The sequence below is a fragment of the Schistocerca piceifrons genome, chromosome 4, assembly GCF_021461385.2.
Source record: "Schistocerca piceifrons isolate TAMUIC-IGC-003096 chromosome 4, iqSchPice1.1, whole genome shotgun sequence".
In the NCBI taxonomy this organism is placed as follows: Eukaryota; Metazoa; Arthropoda; class Insecta; order Orthoptera; family Acrididae; genus Schistocerca; species Schistocerca piceifrons.
Window position 1 is genome coordinate 607,134,476 of NC_060141.1, and position 24,037 is coordinate 607,158,512.

Genomic DNA, 24,037 nt, shown 5'->3' on the forward strand with positions numbered 1-24,037 from the left:
TCTATGTGTTTCTCAGGGAATGTGACGCAAGGTGTGCTGTCTTCTCCCAATCACTTCATCGCTGTGCAATCACTACAACCAATATTTTCTATGATCTTTATTTCACTCGTTTTCTGCCCTTCTTATTTCTCCTGTCTATCGTCCCTCCCAAGCGCAAGCTAACTATTCCTAGATATCGTAGCAAGTTAGCTGTTCCTAGATACCGTAGCATGTGCCCCACTAATCAGTGAATTCCTCTTGTGTCTTCCAAAGACTTCTTTACTCCTCTTGCTAGTATGTCTTGATTTCGTACTCTTATCAAATTTTGTTCGAGGTATTATTTCAATAGCAACGTTCGTGAAGTTTACGTATAATGTTGCGTTGTACGAACATATGGGCCATAGATGTTACTGCCGAAATAGTCGAAATTGTAAATTTGACTAAGGTTTGACTTTTACAGATACTTTTATTCCAGTAGAGTCACTTCATACAAGAGTTATATTATAGTCAAAAATTCGTGAGCTATATTTTGCTGACATCTTTGACGTTTCATCGCAGGGCGCTGAGGATTATCTTCGGCGCCAAGCATGTTCTGCATGCGTAGTGATAAACTGCCTGATTTTCTGTTACTTAAAGTAGATTCCATTAGAATATCATTTCCAGACGTGTTAAATAGAACCCAAAATTAAGTGTACCTCGCCCAAATTAGCAATTTTTCTGTAATATCGGTAATAGATATGCGGATCCTTTGTACTGCATTTTTTTTAATCATTTGTACAAAACGTTGTGCGGATCACCTTTTCTGCAGTGCGTTCAAAGGTTTAGATCTCTTAACGGAGTCGGATGATTCATTTAACCTACGAATTAAATCAGTTTCTCTGATATGTACACCGTCTTTTTGTACTACTTGTCCACGTGGTGGTGCAATGATTATACAACTCCTCCTTTGACTCGAGTTTCTTATTCTGATATGATGGTTTCAGTTATCTTACGTAACATTCACCTCACTATATTTCTACAGAAATTGTAGCTAACAAGGAATTACCTATCAGTCCCATTATAGTTATGAATTGGGTCTTATGTTCACCCCCGGTAGCTGAGTGGTCAGTGTGACAGAATGTCAATCCTAAGGGCCCGGATTCGATTCCCGGCTGAGTCGGAGATTTTTCTCCGCTCGGGGACTGGGTGTTGTTTTGCCCTCAACATCATCATCTCATTCCCATCGATGCGCAAGTCGCCGAAGCGGCGTCAGCTCGAGAGATTCGCACCAGGCGAACGGTCTACCCGACGGGAGACCCTAGTCACACGATATTTTTTTATTTTAATTCAGTCTTATTACATTTATTTTTTTTTTATACAGGGAGTGCAAAACCTTTACTATTACTATGAGATAGAGGAGATGCTTTTAAGCTTGCATTTATAAATCTGCTGAAACCCTCTGCCACTATGAAATGCGTATGTTTCAGCAGTTCTCTAGTGACTATGTTTTCTGTGCAGCGCCGGCCGGAGAGGCCGAGCAGCTCTAGGCGCTACAGTCTGGAACCTTCGAATCCTGCCTCGGGCACGGATGTGTGTGATGTCCTTAGGTTAGTTAGGTTTAAGTAGTTCTAAGTTCCAGGGGTCTGATGACCTCAGATGTTTAGTCCCATAGTGCTCAGAGGCATTTGAACGATTTTTTTTTCTGTGCAGCTTTTCTCTTTTCTAAATCTTCCAGATTGCTTATTAAGTTCCGATTTCAGTTACGTCAACTGAAGTTTCTTCTGGCATCTTTGTCTCTGAATCTATTTCCTCTGATTCCATTGTTTCTTGTAGAACTCAATACATCTATCTTTATGTTTCAAGTTATATGCACTTAGTCCTTAATTTAGAATAACAGATTTCTAAGATTTTGTCATCAATGAACTGGTTTAATTTCTTCTGTTTAACTGTAGCCTGTCATCCAAGATGATGGTGTCTATTCATTCCTGAGTACCCTGGCTCCGTGAATACTTTTATCATTTGTTATCATCTAACAGCGGTTAAACAAGTTACGTGTGTTCCAGAGTGAACCGCTTGTGCAACATTTTCGCAGTTCCTGCCATAAAACCAGTTCAGCAGGTTTTCTGAAGTAGCTCTAGGTCCATCGCCGCGTGCGGAGCAGTAAGACAGCTGAGGACCATCCTCTGACGGTAAGTGTTTGCGCATGTTTAACTTTGTATAGCGACAGTCCTTGGCGGCCAATTGTTGTTTTTCTATTTTGAGTTAGTTGTGAAACCATATGAAATTGAAAACTCATACAATTTTAGTTGATTCCGAACGTAGTCTATTCAAATTTTGTTACGCTGACTGAGTACTACATGTTGCTTTTGTATCTGAACTAGTAGTTAAGTGCTCAATGATACGCTGAAACTGACAACAGGGAATGCAGCAAAGAAAATCAGTGTCCACCACACTAAGATATTAGTGAGTACCCAGTGAACTTTTAAAAATTTGTTAGAGCATCATTAATTGAAACTGATACGTATATCGAAAACTGTAAGCATTTTCGGCGTACTAATAGAAACAATATAGAAGGCGGTGTCTGCACTGACGATTCGTTCCCAAATAGTGAAAACTAGCAGTCAATAACATAGGCCTGCAGCACATCGTAGGATTTAAGGATTAACCTAAAAGGTACTTTTGTACCAGTGATGCCAAATCTCTGAGTCTCTCCTCGTCACTCTGACATGTAGAACCTGCACAGACACCGCGAACTGATATATATATATATATCAGATGCGCCCTTTGTCTTTCAAAACTAATTTTGTACGTGTTGCATTGTGTAGTTAGACGTACATCCCTACTGTTAAGTAAACCTACGTCTCTGCCGAGTTTTTTCGTGATGACTGATGAGTTCATCTCTAGCTTTGTTATCTATAAACTCTCTCCATCCGAACGGGCCTCTGTAGGCCCAACGATACCGACCGACCGCCGTGTCATACTGAACCGATAACCATCACTGAATGCGGATATGGAGGAGCATGTAGTCAGCACACTGCTCCCTCGGATGTTGTCAGTTTTCGTGTTCTCAGTAAGCTAGCTCTTCAATTGGCCTCACAACGGCTGAGTGCAGCCCACTTTCCAGCAGAGCTCTCATAATAGGACGGTACCCAATCCAAGTACTAACTAACTACGACAGCGCTTAACTTCGGTGATCTGACGGGAACGGTTGGCTTGTTGTCGGTGATCAATAGGAATCCTAACGTGCTTCTGAATAGGCATATTTTCTACAATTTCTTCATCGTTTTGTAAAATGTAATTATTATTATTTTTAGCTCCGTTTGGGCCTTACCGTTCAATTTGCATTTGACATAAATATTGTTTTCGTCTCTCTGCAGAGTTACCTCACATTTCAGTTGTCACACAAGTTTTCCACTAATGAATCGTTCTTAAACTGTTGTTCTATTTTCGCAAGAAGCTCCTGTAGATTCGTGGTAACATCGGGTATGGTCGCTTCTAAGTCTGTAATTGTTCTTAGTGGTCTTCCTCTATCTCATTACACAGTGAGCACGTTAGTGCAAAGTCTACAATGATTTTCATAAATATATTTCGTTTCTTTTAAAACAGGTATCAATGTTCTGACAATAATTAAATATCTGTAATACTGAGTTTAATTGTCTTGTTTTCGATAAAACCCACACCTCAATTTTCTCCTTGTTCACTTCCTCCGTAGCAAAAGACATACATCTTGATTTTAACTCTATTTCTCCTTCGTTTTACTCTGCACTTCTGGCAATCATTCACTTTTGGCCTGACTTCACTAAACTATCCTAGAATCTTTTAGTTCCCTGTGTCTGCCGCTGTAACGTTACACGGCCTAAGGACCTGACTGAAATAGTCGAGCAGTGCTAAACCTCGTCAAAGCGTTGGTCGCCACCGTCTAAATAATTCTTAGTCTCAGATTCTACTCCTTAATTTCAATGACAAATATCGTCATTTACCAGTAAGTCTTTCTGACAATCAGTGTCGTTGCATATTCTAATAACCTGAAATTTTCGGGTAACATGAAACTGTATACCAGTTGACTGAGAGAATTTATTTATTTACACGTCATTGAGGAGCAAATCCCCAAGGTCATGGAACGTGTCAGTACATGAATTTACAACATAAAAGTAATAACAGATAAAAACTGTTTATGAACCAAATACGTCAAGCTGTAAGTTTAAGTAAATGCAATCAACAGTACAACATAAGAATGTGCTTAATTTTTCAAGGAACTTCTCGACAGAACAGAAGGAGTGACCCATGAGGAAATATTTGTTTCGGTTTAAAAGTGTGTGGATTACTGTTAATATTTTTGAATTTTTGTGGTAGCTTATTGAAAATGGATGCAGCAGTATACTGCACACCTTTCTGCACAAGAGTTAAGGAAATGCGACCAAAATGCAGGTTTGATTTCTGCCGAGTATTAACACGAGTGAAAGCTGCTTGTTCTTGGGCACAAGCTGATACTGATAACAAGAAATGACACTGAAGTACATATATATTGAGAGGCCAATGTCAAAATAACCAGACTAGTGAACAGGGGTTGACAAGAATTTCGCAAACTTACACCATTTATTGCGCGAACCACCAGTTTCTGAGACCAAAATATCCTCTTAGAATGGGAAGAGTTACCCCAAAATATAATACCATAGGACATAAGCGAATGAAGATAAGCAAAGTAGACTAATGTTCATATCGAACGATCACTCACTTCGGATACCGTTCGAATAGTAAAAATGGCAGCATAAAGTCTTTCAACAAGATCCTGAACCCGGGCTTTCCACGACAGTTCACTATCTATCTGAACATCTAGAAATATTAACTGTTGAGTTTCGCTAATCAGATGCCCATACTGTGAACTTAAAACGTCTGGTTTTGTGGAATTGTGCGTTTGAAATTGTAAAAAGTGAGTCTTACTGTGATTTAATGTTGGTTTGTTTTCTAGAAGCCATGAACTTATGTCGTGAACTGCATTATTTGAAACCGAGCCAGTGTTACACGCAACATCCTTTACTACCAAGCTAGTGTCATCAGCAAACAGAAATATTTTAGAGTTAGCCGTAATACGAGAGGGCATATCATTTACACAAATAAGGAACAGAAGTGGTCCCAACACTGAACCATGGGGCGCCCCCCCCCCTCCCCCCATTCGACCGTACCTCACTCAGACCACACATCACAACTATTCTCAACACTGTCAATACTGACCTTTTACTGTATGTTACTAAAGTAATAGGAGAACAAATTTGAGCTACTCCCCGTATTCCGTAATGGTCCAACTTCTGGAGCAATATTTTGTGATCAAAACAATCAAACGGCTTAGTTATTAAAAAAAAAGCCTGGCGTTGGAAATCTTTCGTTTAATCCATCCAGAAGCTCGCAGAGAAAAGGGCCTATAGCATTTTCAGTTGTAAAGCACTTCCAAAGCCGAACTGTACATTTGATAGCAAATTGTGTGATCCAAAATGATCAATTATCCTTAAATACACATCCTTGTCAATAACATTAGCAAACACTAATGGCATAGAAATAGGTATAAAATTGTCTTAATGATGCCTTTCTCCCTTTTTATAGAGCCGCTTTACTACTGAGTACTTTTATAGTTCAGGAAACTGACCATTCCGAAAGGAAAAGTTACAAATGTACCAAAATACAGGGCTAACATGTGCAGCACAGTACTTTGATATTATGATAGGTACTCCATCATATACATTAGCATCCTTAGTCTTCAGTGATTTAATTGTTGAGTCAATCTCCCACTTGTCTGTATCACAGAGAAGTATTTCAGACATCAATCTCGGAAAGGCACTTGCCTAGAGAGTTATTTGATTCCTTGTAGAAAATAGATTTTTATTTAATTCACGGGCAATGCTCAGAAAATGATTGTTAAATACTGTACATATATGTGATTTATCAGTAACAAAAATATTTTTACCACGAACTTACTTGATATCGGCTACCTTGTGCTGCTGACCAGACACTTCCTTCACAACTGATCAAATGGTTCTAATTTTATCCTGTGTATTAGCTATTCTATTTGCGTACCACATACTCTATGCCTTTCCAATAACATTTTTGAGCACATTATAGTCCTGTATGTAAAGGGATACTGTAGCTTGATTGTGATCACTTCTAACATTTTGATATGATTCCCGCTTCGTTGTGCATAATATCCTCATCCCACTAGCCAGCCAGCCAGATTGCCTTTTACTGGTAGTACCCCGTTTCGAATGTTTTAATTAAAAGAAACTCTCAAAGAGCATGAGAAATGTGCTAAGGAGAGCATTATATTAGTCATAAATGTTACTGGCACTATAAATATCCTGCCACTATTGTTCCTTGATGAGGTTTAGAAAACTCTGTATTGGCGTTGGATTAACTTTCCTACATAGTTTCTAATTATATGTGACATTTGCTTGGGTACAAAAGTCTTTTGTGTTAAAATTTGTGCATCATGGCCCGAAGGGAAATTCACCCATTTGCTAATAGAATGCCAATCTACTAATGAAGAATGAATAAAATACTATCTACGGCTGTGCTACTGTTCCCCTGTACCCTAGTTGGAAGAAACACAGTCCGCATCAGATCATACTAATTTAGGAGATCTGTCAACATCCCTTTTCTTGCACAATCATACACAAAATTAGTATTGAAGTCACCACATATAACTAATTTCTCGTTCTTCCTATAAAGTGAATCAAGAACCCTCTCTAGTTTGAGGAGAAATGCTCTGAAGTCAGAGTTATCGGACCTATAAACAACCACAGTTATAAGTTTGGTTTCACTAAATTCAACTGCCCCTGCACAACATTCAAATATTTGTTCAGTTCAGTGCCGTGATACGTGTATCGACTCAAATGGAATACGTTTTTACGTAAGTGGCCACTCCTCCACTCCGCAAGGAACTCCTTGAAAAACAGCCAGCTAATCTGTATCCTGGTAAAGGAAGGCTCTGAATTGTCAAATTATTTAAGTGGTGCTCCGCTATACCAATAATTTCAGTCAACATCTATAAGCAGTTCATTAACTGTATCTCGAATACCCCTTGCATTTTGGTGAAATATGGTAATTCCTTCTCTGTTTGGAAACATGATGTCCTCTGGAGGTTATTCCTTAGTTAGAGGGATTTTCTTTAAGCAGGTATACCTATCAGCTGACTTAAATCTGAGAGAGGTACAGTATAATGACTGGGTCTACACGTTTCTATACCTTTATTCTATGCAATACTGATAGCCGCTTCATTACAGCTCATATCAGTTCATACGTCGTTACTTACGCAGTAACGTATTCAAATTGTAGAGAAACACGATTCGGTGTCATGTCGACCGAAATGTTCACAGGGAAGATATAGTTCCTCCTTTCATAATAGTTCCTAAATATCATTCCTGGACTTACAAATCCGGCAAACTTTCTTCAAATTCAGAAGAAAGGAAACCTTCAAAATTCGAGATCATAATTTACATTTCACTCACAACACTGGAAAAGTCAGGAAGAATGGCGAACTCGAAAAATCAATCATATTTCCTAGGCTTAGTCTTACAAAAACGAGGTTTAAAAAAGTACCGTTTAAAAGTTAAATCAGCTTATCCTATTGTTTTAACTGTTACCTCATATTTTCTGTATTGGATACATAGGGTATTAGTTATTTCTTGAAGGAATATAATTCCATTTCACTACTTCTGTATACTTCCTGTGTACAATATTTTCCACTAAACACCTCTAAATATGTGTTCTGTGGTCTGTTACGATCAGATTCGATATGTACAGAAAACTATCGTTGAGAAAGATTTTAGCTCGTCCGAAAATTCGACACAGCACCTGCTGCAGATGTTGTACAACCCGAAATTCCTGCAGTTTTGAATTTGTTCCATTACCTCATCGACTGCTATCGTAAGGGCGCTTGCAATAATTGCCGACAAACTACGACAGTTTCTCCATCGTATTGGATTTAAACTGGACACTGCGTGTGCGCATCCAGCAAGAAGCGTAAAAGATGATTCCCGATACGGTGTGTACCACTTCTTCAATGATCTGATAGCTGACTAACGTAGTCGTTGGTTTAGTATATCTGTAGAGTCTTAGGCTAGATGCACAGTTGTGACGTCCTTATAATTAATACCACGAAATTTCGACATGAATGGAAGTTGGTTAGAACACATTTCAATATTTTTGTTTCTGTACCCAAACGTTTAGAGGGTCGCGTCTTATTGCAACACGCGTAGGATTGACTATGTATTGATCTTGAGCACCTGGTATAATTTCGTTGTATTCTATATGTAATAGTTTCTTTGTATAATTGTAAATCATCTGTTGGCTATGCCATTTATTTCTGCTAACTTGTATTCTTTATGACGCAAGGGTCCTTTCATTGCCAAGAATACCCACAAATGTTTTGTGTCTATGTGTATTCTACATTAAATGGAAACAAATTTAGATTGCGCAATAGAGGGCTCAGTCTTCAATTTTAGTTACTAATATACAATACGTTTTAGTCAATGTTTGACCTTCTGCCTAAGTTACTGATACTAGCTGGGGAGTTTAGACATTTTTCCATGGTGTATGGGTCATCCATACGGACAGAGTATCGTGATATATTATTTTAGTTTCTATTCTGTTATCAACAGTTCCAGAGAGAGCTGTATTAAAAAGTTTCCCATGCCGCTGAGCAATAGTCATACAATATTTATTGAAGGAATACACTTCCATTTCAGTACTTCTGTATAGTTCCTGTGTACAATATTTGAGCTTTCGTACCATTATCGAGTACAACGCTAAAAATAAGAATACGAAAACAGTAACACATGAAGTAAAAAGATCAAAAAAATTACGATGTATTAGATGGAAGTCGGTGTAAAGTTAAGAGATATGCACTTACGTCTTAGACCATTAACGTAATTTGCTGTGTACTGTGCAGGGTGACATATTATTTCACGTAATTATCGAGTACAGTGCTAAAAGCAAAACATGCAGATAACAATCTATAAAGTAAAACTTTTGAAGTAAGCTAATATACAGTTACGAGAGATGAACTTACTTCTTAGACAATTGACGCAATTCTGCTGAGTACTGGCTGGATGAGATTTACACAGTTCAACGCATTTGCTTAACATCACGTAAATGGTGCAAAATTAACATCTTTGTAGGAACGCAGCACATTATCGTACAAGCATACCATATATGGGAAAATGACCCCATTGCAGGTAAACAATAGACTAGCAAATGTCTTTAAGGTGTAACTATGAAAGTGATGTCAAGGAACGTAAACTCAAGACGACTTGACACATTAAAATGTAGAAGGATCATAGATACACTGAGGTGATAAAAGTCGTAGGGCAGCGATACGCACTTATAAAAATGGTGGTAGCATCACGTACACAACGTATAAGAGGACCGTGCATTGGCTAAGCTGTCATTTATATTCAGCTGATTAATATGAGGTTTCCGACCTAATTATGGAACTAGAAGCATCAGAAATTACATTTCTGAAATCGTTAAGGAATTCAATATTCGGAAATCCTCTGCGTGAGGAATGTGCCGAGAATATCAAATATCAGGCATTACCTCTCACAATGGACAGCGCAGAGGCTGACAGCTTCTCTTAACGACCGAGAGCAGCAGCGTTTCGCATAGTTGTCAGTGCTAATAGATAATCAACAGTGCACGTAATAACCGCAGAAATGAATGTGGGGCGTACGACGAACGTGTCCGTGGGAACAATGTGGCGAAATTTGGAGTTAATGGGCTCTGGTAACGGACGACCGACGCGTCTTTGCTAACAGGACGATATCACCTGCAAAGACTCTCTTGGGCTCGTGACCATATTGATTGGGCCCTAGACGACTGTAAAACCGTGGCCTGCTCAGATGAATCCCAATATCAGCGGGTAAGAGCTGGGGTTCGAGAAGGGCGCGGACCTCACAAAGTCATGGACGCAAATTGTGAACAAGGCACCGTGCAAGCTGGTGGTGGTGGTGGTGGCGAAATAAAATACAAAATCCAAAGAATCATACACGACGATATAGTAAACTCCATAATAATGTAAAGAGTACTAAATATAACAACAGAACTGAAAGAACAGGAATGGGGGAAGGGATGCTAGTGGGAAAGGAGGTGGGGAGAGGAACGGGAGTAGCTATTGTTATGCGACCATCTAATAATTTTGTACTTTTTTTGTTCATAATATATGTGCCCTTCATGTTATTAACGATGCGATGTTTACAAGTAAATGCAAAGATGATGTTTCAGAGGGCCACACCCAAAAGAAACCACATACTGTACGGTTCGATAAGATGTAATGCTTGTAAGCTTGTATCATTTGCATTTTAATGTGTCAGGTCTTCTAGAGTCTGCATTCCTTGACATTACTTTCGTAGTTACATGTTAATGGCATGTGTTAGTCTCGTGTTTACCTGTTTTGGGTTGATTTTCCTGAATAAGATGTCCTTGCACGATAATGTACTGCATTCCTACAAGTCATTATTTTCTACCATTTATATGATGTTAAGCGAATATTATGCTGCACAGTACTATTTTTATTTCATATCTTACTATCTGCATATTCCTACCTTTGGCACTGTACTCGATAATGGCGTGAATTTACGTATGTATTTGTTTAGACCCTCTATCTGTTTAAGTCACTTATCTTACAGAGGACACCTGAAACACTGTAACATTGTAGCAAATGAAAATCCACATCACCATCCAGTTTTGATTGTTACATTGTATGGTTGCATTGCACACGAATTGCGAAACTAAAACATGCAACACAAGGCACCACCGCCAGTTAATGTGTCGCGTTTCCTTCGCGTGTAGCATTACGACCTATACTGTAATATGCGACAGATAAATTGTACTTGAGGTGTCATTCTTTTGTGTTACAGAAAGTTTACTTCAGGAAGTATGGCTACCGCAATCGAATTCAAACTTCCGACGGAGGAACAAAAGGCGCTTGTTCGGCAAAAAGTGGGAACGACTGAGGAAGACATTCGACAGGCTGTATCGAGCTTACGCAGCTGGCTGCTGGCACAACCTCATCTGCCCCACCTGATAGGTCAGTCACAAAGACCGGTTCAACGCGGAAACTCGTTTCCGTGAGCAAGGTCACTAGACAGCGGTTATATGACATACGTCCGCGATGACAGCGGTAATGGTAGTAGTAGTAGAAGTAGTAGTAGTAGCAGTAGAATATGTTTTGTCATTATAAACCAAAGAGAAATGCACATTCTGATTGTGAGGCAATACTGCCTCGAATACCACTTTAAAAGGAGGACGCACAAAAGATTGTTACTTGCGTTGATCTGAATCATCGTCCTCACGTGCAGAACAAAAATATTACTTGCACTAACAGTCTTACGATAGAGGGACGACGTCCTTCACCACATTCATTCAATAGACACACGATCTAATTTTTTTAATCTGATAAGAGTAACTTTTTTATTCTCGTTCTGCTGCCTTAAGTGACCGGTACAGTCAATATAAATGTAGAAAATGGGTTGTTTATTTCAGTACACATAGTCGCGATCGCATTAAACTTGTTTATTTTTGTTTTTCGCTGACAAGTTTCGATCTACTAAGAGATACATCTTCAGATCTTATATTCGTTGATGACCGTAGGAACCGTTGGTGTGGAACAGGTCCATCTGTGCAGGTGTGGAGAACGCTGGATTGCTGCTTTCACAATAGCTTTGTTACGGAAAATCATTTTCCATTATAAAACATAGAGCTGTATTACTATTTTTTATTGGGGAAAGCCGATTTCGGTCCAATATCAGACCATCTTCGGGTCTCAAAAGCAACTTAGTTATGCATTCTCACAGTTGAAATACCAATTGCAACTTGTATTACTATTAATAACTGTGTGTGTATAACGTTTATATCCTGGCAATGTCAGACAATGTTGTGTGCACTGTTTTAACAAAGAACTCAAAACATGATAACAGGACCCAACAATCGTCTTTGTTGTTGTCAGGACATAAATGTTATGCACAAACAGTTAATAATAGTGACGGAATGGTCTGATACTGGACCGAGATCGATTCTCTTCAATAAAATAAAGAGTAGTATAGCAGTTTATTTTATAAAGCACTTCTTAACCTCCCTAAAGGCTGTTCAACTCAGCCTACACAAAATGTTTCAATTTTTTACCGTGTCTAGAAGTCGCTCTTCTAATCTGATTTTGTAACACTTCAGTTTAGGCTGTGGTTTGGGGGCAGTATCTCTGACTAGTAATCCAAAACGTCCTGGGTTACAAGTCCAGCCTCTGATTAACCTTTCAATAAAAATCGTCATTAATGGCCGCCGAAGACCTCTTCATTCTACCAATGTCAAGGACGACGGAAGAGCAGAAAGAGTTTCAGGGCAATCTGTTCCCATTTGGGAGAAACCTGCCCCCAAAAGGCGGAAGAGCCAGAAATGATCCACAGAATGAGGATTTGGAAGGCAATGGAAACCACTACATTAAGAAAACACAGGGTCATAGTTATATGTGCCCTGTATAGTCGGGAAAGTGTCATGATGATCTCTCCATGGGCAAATGATTCTTAGTTAGTCCTCCATTCGGGTCTCAGGGAGAGAACTGCCTACAGGGGAGCTATATAAGAGTAGAAGATTATTCGGTGCAAGGGTACCCTTCTACAGGTCGGGCCATAAGAGATTTAGAAAACCTGAGAAGCGATACGCAAAGGTTCAAAAGGTTCAAATGGTTCTGAGCACTACGGAACTTAACATCTGAGGTGATCAGTCCCCTATAACTTAGAACTACTTAAACCTAACTAACCTAAGGACATCACACACATCCGTACCCGAGGCAGGATTTGAACCTGCGACCGTAGCAGCAGCGCGGTTCCGGACTGATGCGCCTAGAACCGCTCTGCCACCACGGCCGTCTATACGCAAAGGGACAGTGTACATATAGTGGTTGTCATTTAAATGAAAGATGAAGTTAAGTTAATATCAACAGCAGATGGAATGTGTGTGAATGTAGTCTGTCTCAGCGTACTAAATTATCAATGAGAAGCTCTCAGGTTTCCAGGAAAATGGCAACATTAAAATACCGCGGTACTTTCGTACTGATTCCGGGATAGAAACCCGAAAGCTTTTCATCGGCAGGGGAAATGCTGCAATGGGAGTAGGATTCGTTATGAATAGGATGGGAGGGCAGAGAGTCAGTTATTTCGAATAATGCAGTAGCAGGATTGTTCTTATCGTTATCGGCAGCTAACCAACGCAAACAGTAATAATGCGGGTATATACGCCGACATCATAAAAAAACAGAACATGAAGAGATAGGAAATACCTATTAGGGCATTGGAAAGGTAACAGTATGTAAATAAAAATGATAATATAATAGTAATGGCTGATCGGAGTGCTAGGGCAGGGAAAGGAACTGAATACGTTTTACGGGCGAATATGGACTCGGCATTAAGAATGAGACAGGAGAAACGCCAAGAAACCTCCACAGTTAACCTCAGCTCGTGATATCGAATACACTGTTCAAAAATTGCAATAGGACGCAATAGGACGCTTGGAGACTCGGGGAGATACCACATGAATTATATCATGGACAGGCAGAGATTTTGAAATCAGATATTGAATTACATAATAATGTGAAAAAAAACAATGGAATACCTCCTAATATCGTGTCAAACCTCCTTTTGCTTGACGTAGTGGAGGAACCCGACACAGCTTGGCCTCAACAAGTCGTTGGAAGTCCCCTGCAGAAATATTGAGCCACACTGCCTTCATAGCGCATACGATTGCAAAAATGTTGGCGCTACAGGATATTGTGCACGAAATGTACTCTCCATTATGTTCCATAAATGTTTCACAAGATTCATGTCGGGCAATTATGATAGCCGAATCATTCGCTCGAAATGTCCACAATGTTCTTCATAGCAATCGCGTACAACTGTGGTCTGTTAACGTGAGGTCGTTGTTTGGAAAAATGAAGTCCGTGGATGGCTGAAAATGGTCTCCAAGTAGAAGAATATAACCATTTACAGTCAATGTTCGGTTCATTTGGACCAGAGGTCCCAATATTTCCATGTAAACACAGCCCACACCATTATGGAGCCGCCACAAGCTTGCAAAGTCTCTTATTGACAACTTGGATCCGTGAGCTCGTGGGGTCTGCGCCACACTTGAACCCTTACCATCAGCTCTTACCTATTTAAATCGGGACTCTTCTGACTAGGCCACGCTTTTCCAGTCGTCTAGAGACCAGCCGATATGGTCACGAGCCCAAGAGAGGCATTGCAGGCGATGTCGTGCTGTTAGCAAAAGCGTCGCCCAATAACGCCAAATTTCGTGCCACTGTCCTAGCGGATATGTTCGTCGCACTTCTCACATTGAATTCGGTGGTTATTTTTCGCCGTCTTGTTTGTCTGATAGCACTGACAACTCTGTCCAAAAGCCGCTGCTCTCGGTCGTTAAGTGAAGGCCGTCGGCCACTGCATCGTTCTTGATGACAGGTAATACCTGAAATTTGGTATTCTCAGCACACTCTTGACACTGGATCTTAGAATATTCCTAAATGGAACGTCTCATGCTTCTAGCTCCAGCTCCAGCTCCACCAAAACAATGTTCTTTTATAACTTGTGTACGCAATAATACCATAATTGGTATATGTGCATATCGCTATCCCATACACTTGGTCATCTCAGTGTAAAGTGTACCCAGTAGCAGGTATAGTCTCATACCACAGTTTAAAGGAGGTTGAATTTTAGTAGAATCGTCAGGTAGAATGTAGGTCACCAAAGTACTGACGAATTTCTGTAATGAATACCACAACGTGTATTTCAGTTGAAGACCAACAGACCTCTCTATAAGGGGCAATGACAGGAGATGCGCAGACGAATACATATACAAGGAAGATACTGCGACTAACTTTGCCTAACAGAAGAAATCTTCGACTAAATAAAGGAGTATAAAAACTTGGAGAAGAAAACGTATAAGTAACTAAGGAATGTAATAAATAGGAAATGCATGGAAATAGCAGCAGAAAATATTTCAACAAATCGAAAAAGATCTGCTTTTCCCAAGGAACGCCTTGAAAAGTGAAAATAAGTTTCGGTAAATTTAAAGCAAATGCTTCAACATTTAGCGTGGAGGAGGAAATCCTCTCAACAAGAGAGAGGACCAGTCTGATGAAGTAATAGAGTAAGACATGGGAGTCGATGTGAAAAACATATGGGAACTTGTATTAGATTCAGAGTTCAACAATGTTTTGGAAGACTTGTTGTGATCAGATAATATAGCAGAGATTGATAACTGTCTTTCAGAAAGTCTAAAATCATTGGTGGAACTGACATTCGTAGTTGGTTCTTAATATTTCCTAAACTGCAGACGTACCAGTACCCTTCCTGAAAAATATCATCCACACATTTCTGAAGTTAGCTATAGTTGATGAGTCCGAGAACAACCACACAGTCAGCATAACAGCTCACGCATCAAAGGTGCTGAATATCTTAGGTGATGAGCAGCTTGGCTTTGGAAAACCTAAAGGCATCAGAGAGGTTGCCCTGACGTTTCTGTTGACAATGGAAGAAAGTCTTACGATAAATTACTATAGAATTTGTCGATCTAGAAAAAAAAAACATTCGACGGTATAAAATGGTCCAAGACGGTCGGAATTCTCAAGAAGAATGTGCAAGCTATAGAAAATACCGGATAAAATGCGATACGTTAATGGCGATGATTAAGGGTTTGGGGAGCAAAGAAGGCACGATAAAAACGAAAGACCGAGATCAAGCAACGAAGGAAGTAAAATATACATCCATGAGTTGGATTCAAATTCAGATTAAAGTAGTATCTGTAGTAATATTTACTCATGACTATTCTTCCCTCTGGGAGTCGTAGAGGAAGACGGAGTTTGGAACATATACTCCGAAAAAGAAATTGAAACGTTGTATGTAACCCCTACTTTAATATGAAGAGACTCAGTGGTTGATAATGGACTGACTCTTTAAGACAAAAGACTGATGAAAAAAAAGAGAGTTGTGGAAGTTCAGTGTGGTACAACACAGTGTGGAAACACGAAACCCACTTGTGACTGGTAGAAATAGGATTCAGACTCCTTTCGTCTCATCCGCAGTTGTTTTATGCCGTTTTCGCATATCAGCTGAAACATATACAGCGATTATTGCTTGGTAAAGATCATGACAGTGGTCTTTCGTCATCCTTTTCCATAAAGAGCTTATGCTCTGTACAATGCCTAGGTAGCTGCCGGGTCCTGAAAAATGCGTCTTCTTCATTATCTTTATCTCAGATGTAATTCTTATGGTGTTCTCAGTGTAGCAGAGACGACGTCTGACCTTGACATGTATTAACGTGACTTTCTCACACCATTTTTTTTATTTCCTGTTGTTTGCGAGTGTAAGGCCGTGTATTTCTCAAGCCACGGATAATTAAATAAGGTAGTCTTTTTTGCTGAGTTTCTTTTAGAGTTGCGTCTCTTCTTAACTCGCGCGATTTCTGACAGACCAGCGTTCAAAGAAACTAAATCAGCGTCTCACAACACGAATTTTAACAAAACTCATATTTCGCACAACACAGAAGCTCTATATCTGACCGCCGTGTAAGTTCTTCAGATGATGGATAACGTAAGTAATAAAGTAAAATTTGATTTATTTAACAATTTATTTTGGTAGCATTCTGTAGAGCAGGGATTAAGAAACTTTTTCTCAGGGGGAACATTTTGTAAATACCGGCACTATTACGGAGCACTTAGTTTACGTTGATGGTTAATAACATTTTCTATTTCAAATATGAGAAATACTTGCTTTAATCAGTGATTACTTCAAATTTAAATAACTAGTAATAAAAAGGTCTAGATAAATTAAAAAATACTCTCTTTAAAATGTCGAAAAATGATCGCCATAATGTTATTGATAATAACTTTCGGTGGTGCAGTTATTTATTTCCCGCGGAAAATCTAATTCCCGCAGAACACAGTTTGCGAAACCTTGATCTAGAGGATAATGAATCAAAGCAGATTTGTCCATGTGAGTGAACAGTTCGTGTGGTCACTTGACTGTTAGATAACTACAACTAAGACATTCCAAATCAGGCAAAAGACACATCACATTTAATAAAATGTGCCGGGCTCTTTTCCGGTGATCAAATGGATCCACACTGAAGCGCAACGTTTTGTCCCCATTTGTCGGGGACAGTCCCAGGGAGGATCGTAGCTTTTTTGAATGTCCAATTCACACACTGAATCGCTACTGACAGCAGCAAAATTCCGCTGCTGCGTGCTTCCGCGCAGTGGCGTGACGGCACAGGTTTTGAATGCCCAACCGCAATTGGCCGTTGCCGACTGTCGCCGTCCGCCGTTGCTCATCACCCCATTGTGGAAGACTGGAATACATCTTTAGCACCGTAATCCGGATGTTATTCAATTCCACGTCCACTTTCTTCCTACTGAAATTCATAGGGTGTTTTACAATCCCTGTGGCCTCTCTGTATATAGCCTTTCAGAGTATCCTCTTGTGACTGTCAGCACTTGAGTCTAATCAAAATGAATGTGATGGTCTCGTGGCCGGAAAGAAAGTTCCGCAAAGCTGGTCTGTTAATCTCGTCTCTTCTGCAGTTGCCCTTTGCTCTTCTAGTCGTTTTTGGCCGATCTTTTATAGTATCTACATGTATCTGTCCACAGCTACAGTGAATCGCATAAATTCCCTTTCTTCTAGCGGTTGATGAGAATCCTTGGCCAATTTTAGTTTATATTGTACCTTCCAGGTTGTTTGTAGATTACTGTAATGTTCCACTTTTTTAAGATTTTTCCTACGCGGTCAGCAACGTCCTTAGTGAAAGACAGGGAAGCTTTCGATTTCACCGGCGCTTCAGCAACGCTATGATTTCTACGAGGTGGTCTTAACTTTCTTTTCACCTCATCGAACGAATAACTATTCTCGAGCATTGTTTTGTTGAGAAGTTTTTATGATGCCTCGTTTTTGTTGTGCTGCCAATACCGGTGTAGATGACGGTCTGTGTTCGTGGGTTCCGGTACGTGGATGATACGTTTGGTTTGTGGCGGGATTGCAGAGAAGAACCAGGTCCTTTTCACAAACATCACAAATGGGTCAACGTAAGTACCTTCTCATTTTTTCTCACTTAATATTATGTAAGTGCATTGGTCCAGGACAGATGGTGAATTAACGTGAATGGGTTGGTTTTCAACATTTCTTGTGTACTCCGAACAGCTAAGAATTACCACCGTTTCCCCAGAAGACAGAGTTGCCTTATGCAGAGCAAAAGTTAGTGTCAAGATTGTTTGGGTCCAACGTGTCAAATATTGCCGATGTCTGCCAATTAGCGATCACAAATAGGTACCAGCTCTTGTGAACACCGATGTGCATATGTATGACATTGATTCTGTCTTACCAAACTTTCCAGACGTGGCAGATTTCAAATGTTTGGTATCTAGGAGTTGGGGGAGTGATGGATACGCAGATGCCCTTCACTGCACGAAATTTAACGAAACAAGGCAGAAACAATCGGCTATGCGAGGGGTACTCATAAAAAGTTTTAGTTTTCATCAAGAAAAAATAGACATAAAAAATTAATTTTTAGTTTATCATTCCATTAAGAATGCGGATGCACCCAACGATTGTGATATGACGTTCAAATAACAGAGCACAGCAATTAGTTGTCCTTTTCTTTACTCTATTATCAATGCAGTATTTCATTATATCAATGCATGTCCTAGTACGACAGTCCACTATTATGTGGACTTCTGTGACAGTTCGTTCAATACTGTACTCTATCATGTGAAAGTTTCTTGTTTATTAGCAGGTTAATGCCAGCAGTCCTGGAGCACATTGAAATGCCGCGCCGTAGTACCATAGCACATCGCTAAACGACCCGAGAGAAAAAAGAACATCCCACTGACATATGCTAACGCAAAAAAGAAATATAGCAACACCAAGAAATGTTGATGTAAAGTAATGGAATACATTTGTTATGGTAACATATTTAAGGGATTAACACTGCAAGTGACAGCGCGAGAAAAGCCATTGGAAATGCGCCATGCTGGTACATTAATATCCAGTGTAACAACCCGAATGTTGAATGCAAGCATGCAGACGTGCATGCATTGTGTTGCGCAAATGCAGAATGTCGCTTTGTCAGATGGACGTCCATGCGTGTAGCACTCTGCCAGTCTGTAGAGGGACAGTTAGTTCAAAAATGTTTAAATGTGTGTGAAATCTTATGAGACTTAACTGCTAAGGTCATCAGTTCCTAAGCTTACACACTACATAACCCACATTATCCTAAGGACTAACACACACACCCATGCCTGAGGGAGGACTCGAATCTCCGCTGGGACCAGCCGCACAGTCGATGACTGTAGTGCCTTAGATCGCTCGGGACAGCTAGTGCTGCTTGTGCATGACCCTGGAGTTGTCGTCCGATTATGTCCCATGTTCATTCGACTGGAGACTGATCTGGTGATTGAGGAGACCAAGGCAACATGTCGACTCGCTGTAGAGCTTGTTGGGTTATAACAGCGGTATGTATGTGAAGGTTATGCTGTTGGAGCATCCCCTGGAATGCTGTTCATGAATGGCAGCGCAACAAGTCGTTCACCAGACTGACCTGCAAATTTGCAGTCAGTGTGTGTGGGATAGCCACGAGAATGCTCCTGCTGCCATACAAAATCGCACCCCTGACCATAACTCCAGATGAAGGCCCAGTGTGTCTAGTATGCAGACAGGTTGGTTGCAGGCCTTAAATTGGCCTCCTTCTAACCACCGTTTCCCCACTTGCACTGAGGCAGACCCAGCTTATCAGGGAATAAAACTGACCTCCAACCGCCCCTCCAATGAGCTCTAGCTTGACGCCACTGAAGTCGCAAATGGCAGTGGTTTGGGAAGAGAGGAATGTGTGTTACAGGCCATCTTTCTCAGAGCTGTCCTTGAAGTAACCGATTAGAAACTGTTCGTTATATCACTGTGGTGCCAACTGCTGCTTAAATGGCTGCTGTGATAAAGTGATAAGCCGAGCACCATAGTTTTCCCTCTCGGTAGTGCCAATTGGCTGTCCAGTGCCCCTTCATTTTGCGACTGTATATTCCTATGACCACTGCTGCTAGCAATCATTACAGTGGCTACATTCCTGTCAAGTCCTTCTGCAATATCGCAGATGGAAAACAAAGCATTCTGTAGCCCTATTACTCCGCTTCGTTGAAACTCAGTAAGGTGTTGATAATGGTGTAGTAGTGGTACCACCGTTTAAGGCAGGAAAACGTTAACTTTGGTGCGATGTTTCTGAGCACTCAGGTTACAGCCAGGTGCTATTGACAGTAAGTTGCGCTGACCAGCGATTGCGAAGTAGAATGGAGGCCACAAGGCCGTAGGCACAATGAAAGGAATAAATGCAGCGCTTTGCATGGCGCAAGATACAGGCAGAAGAGGGCCACTGGCCCAACCCAGGTGTTATGAGTACATGACTCAGAGCAGTGTGTTAGAAAAACAGAGGCGCACAGCTGCACATAAATAGGCGCCGGTTCACTAACAAGGCATTCAAATGTGACAGCTCTCCGGGATGGCGGGGCGTGTCACACCACCGGCTACACACAGCGGCAGATGGGGTGTCAGTGTTCCAGCCCACGGCGGGTCGCTGGTTCGTTCCTCTGAGGCCAATGCGAGTCTGCGGCCAGCCAGTGGCATGCCACGCCATGGCTCGCTACCTTGGACAGTCTTCTTGGCTCCCAACACATGCCAGAGGCGTCCCGAGGCAAGGGCCACAGATTCGGAGGCTGCATCGCAGCCGCTTGTTGTCGCCGCGATCTTAGCCACGCCAGCGAGGAAGAACGCCGCGGGCCGCCTTGCAGATCCCAGTGGGTGACGCTGAGGCAGCAGGGATGAGGACTACTGAGTTGACTGCCAGCACATCCTGACATTGCCACATCTCTGCGGCTGTACAAGGCCGACATGCAGCAATGCGTTGCATGGGTCGCTGAGGCAGCCATTCTATGCCAAGCCGTTTTGCAGAGAGCAAAATGGTGTCCTCAGCATTGCGGGACCCGTTGATGCAGACCGAGAGGAATGGGGGGCACTGTAGCTCGAAATAATAAATCACTTGGGAACTCAGACGAGTTTTAATAAGGCGCATCCTTACAGTTTCCATCCACGTCTAAGTTCCCTCTACAGCGTCTTTATTGCTTTAAACATCTAACATCCCTCCACAGCGTCTTTATTGCTTTAAACGTCGAGTCTCATAGGTATCTAACGCTCACGACCCTTACAGCATGTGTTTAAAGTAAACATAATTGCACTACTAAGCACCACTATGGTGCAACTGGCGAGAAATTTGGAAAGACATCACCTTTGAGACGTAGAAACACGCCAACCAGCCATCGTTTATGATGCACAACTTCGTCTTGGAGCTGCGATTTTTTTCCGTCAGTGTAATTATGGCTTTTTAGAGGCATGCTATTGTACCATGGTGCAGGGATTTCAAAGATTGCAAATATGTGTATACAAATTTATTTAAGTATTGTATCTTTTTGAGGTGACATTTTAGAAACTTCGATTATGTTTTGTACAGGTACAACTGCTACAGCGAATAGATATATACAGAGCATGACATGAGATTCCTCAAGTCCGATTCCGTTTTCACATCTTTCACCTCCTTCACATGAGAGTTGGGTGGCCTGTTATAGAACACTGTTCTTTTCAGCCAAATATCCCAGCTGGCTATGAGTGGGGTAGTTGGGACAGGGTTTCAGGTTCTGGCAAACGCCAAGGAAAACCTCTCGAAAATCTTTACTGGAACCAGGAAATCCTGATGACAGCCTGATGCAATTGTCACTTGAAACAAATGAACTGGAGATTTCTTGATTATCTGCAAGACAGGAAAACCAAATAAAGTTACGCTAGTAATCTATCCATAAGTATTACAGGCTTAAGACTAGATCTCGAATACGTTCTGCAAGAAGCAAACATAGAGAAAATAAACCCTCTGCAAGGAAACAATCCAAGCAAGATTTTGGTGACCACTTATTGAACTCCCTGAATACCAAGTAGGCTTTTCCTTTAAATGGTGGTAGCGCTGTTGCATACTTCCTAACAATTCGTGTAACATAAGTGACACAATGGTGGCTTATGCAATGCTAACTATTCCTTATTTCATAATTTTGCCAGATGATGGGCGCCTGGAACGTATGTACATCAGCTGCAAATGCAGCATCGAGAAAAGTAAGAAGATGTTGGACGCCTACTATACACTGAAGAACAGATTTCCAGAGCTCTTATTGAACCGGGACCCTCTGGGCGACGACGTACAAGACATCATAAAATATGTGTAAGTCAATAGTTTATGATAATAAAATATCGTATATCACAGAAAAAATTAAATATAGTTATATGTTTTGTTATATAAAGTATTTTCCTTGAGAGATATTTATGCCTGAAGTTATCTTTCAGACATCACATTAATTTAGAATTTTAAGTAATGACACTGAAAAAGCCGTGATTAAATTCAATGTCTGGTTATCTCCATCCATATGTATTATTTACTTAAAGAGGTTTTCCGGTCTCGAGATTCCAAAAAGTCTTTTTTACGCTTATTCTGTCTTAATAATATGCGATCAAAAGGATTTTGTCAGGAAATTATTTATTGTACCTGAAAATCACCTTTGAATGGAAGCGAGCGTACGCCCAATCTAGTCGTACTCGGCGTTTGGGCCGTTTGCGACTCCGATCGATATATCTTTCCCAGTACAGCTGTTCTAACATTCAACGTCGAAAAAAATATCGATATAGTTGATGTACTGGGGCGCATGATGTCTCAGCTACACGCTTTCGACAAAAGTGAGATGAAAAAACAATTTATGGCGATAGCTTATCACGAAAGTCCAACGAATGACAAACTGCAGCACGATTACTGTTCTGAAAGTTATAAACGGAAGCAATCTGACATGAACAGGATAATGGATGCTTATGATCGTAAGCCACTACTGACGAGTGAAGTTATTGAAGCTATTTCTGACGTGTACACACATCTGACTGACGACAGTTTGATGCAAAGTTGACTTGGAGCGTGAAACAATGAGTTCATTAATTTGGACTTACGCCCAAATCAAGTATTTTCGAGTATAAAAGTCGTACAGATTGCTAACAATAGGATGTGCGTCATTTTTAAGGACGAATTTATGGTTTCTGCATTACATTCATGTCATGGGACTTATTATCGGCACCACAGCTTGCTCTTTCATCAAGAAATGAGGCCAGAAACCTCTCAAGTACGAGGGTAAATCAATTAGTAACCACACTTTAGTTATATTTTTGTGTATTTTGGTAGTATTATCGTTTTACGTTGAACACGCATGCTTTGTTTATTTGTTGTTATATCTTTGCAATTTTCAAGTTGCTAGGTTAGTTTCATTATCAAATGTTTTTATTCCAGTCTTTGATCACAATATGAATTCTTTAGACGATGACCGGTTTCAGTCCGTAATGACCAACCTCAGATCTTTTTTACACCATGTCCTAAAGTGATCAGTATTGGAACATTATGGGGAAAGGGGCACAAAGACAAACTGTGTACGTTACAGCGAGATGCTTACTGCCAGGCTGAAGCCTGCAGTTCGAAGCAAATGCCGAGGATTGCTGTCTAAAGCTGTTATGTTGTTGCACGACAATGCCTGTCCGCATACTGTTGCCCACATTGCTGAAACGCTCCAGAAACTAAAATCTGAAGAATTGGATCATCCTCCATATAGGACCGATCTTGCCCCTTCTGACTATCACTTCCTTGGTGCACTCAAGCAGGCATTAGGGGGCCGTCGATTTGTCTCGGACGAAGCAGTGAAAGAAGCGGTGCATTCCTGGCTCGCAGCTGAACCGAGAGCCTTTTTTTATGAGGGAATCGGCAAGCTTGTACAAGAACGGACCAAGTGCGTTGAAGCGCAAGGAGACTATGTCGAAAAATGGTGTTCTTGTAAGTGTCCGATTTGATTACAATAAGATTTTATAACTACTTTCCGTATAATAATTGACTCACCAACGTATTAGGAACGGCGCATATTCCAGATTAGCTCCGTGGCTAAGAT

At 40.7% G+C, this 24,037-nt stretch overlaps 1 protein-coding gene across 1 annotated transcript in view; it reads left to right on the top strand.

Annotated features, from left to right (window-relative positions):
• The first annotated feature begins 2,039 nt into the window (after positions 1-2,039).
• The window catches only part of LOC124796363 (retinol-binding protein pinta-like), a 62,531-nt gene continuing 40,533 nt past the window's right edge, over positions 2,040-24,037 (top strand). Inside the window, exons 1-3 of the mRNA XM_047260521.1 lie at positions 2,040-2,147; positions 10,863-11,032; positions 22,128-22,287. Coding sequence (XP_047116477.1) covers positions 10,882-11,032; positions 22,128-22,287 — 311 coding nt within the window. The 5' untranslated portion in view covers positions 2,040-2,147; positions 10,863-10,881. The remainder of the gene's footprint in view (positions 2,148-10,862; positions 11,033-22,127; positions 22,288-24,037) is intronic.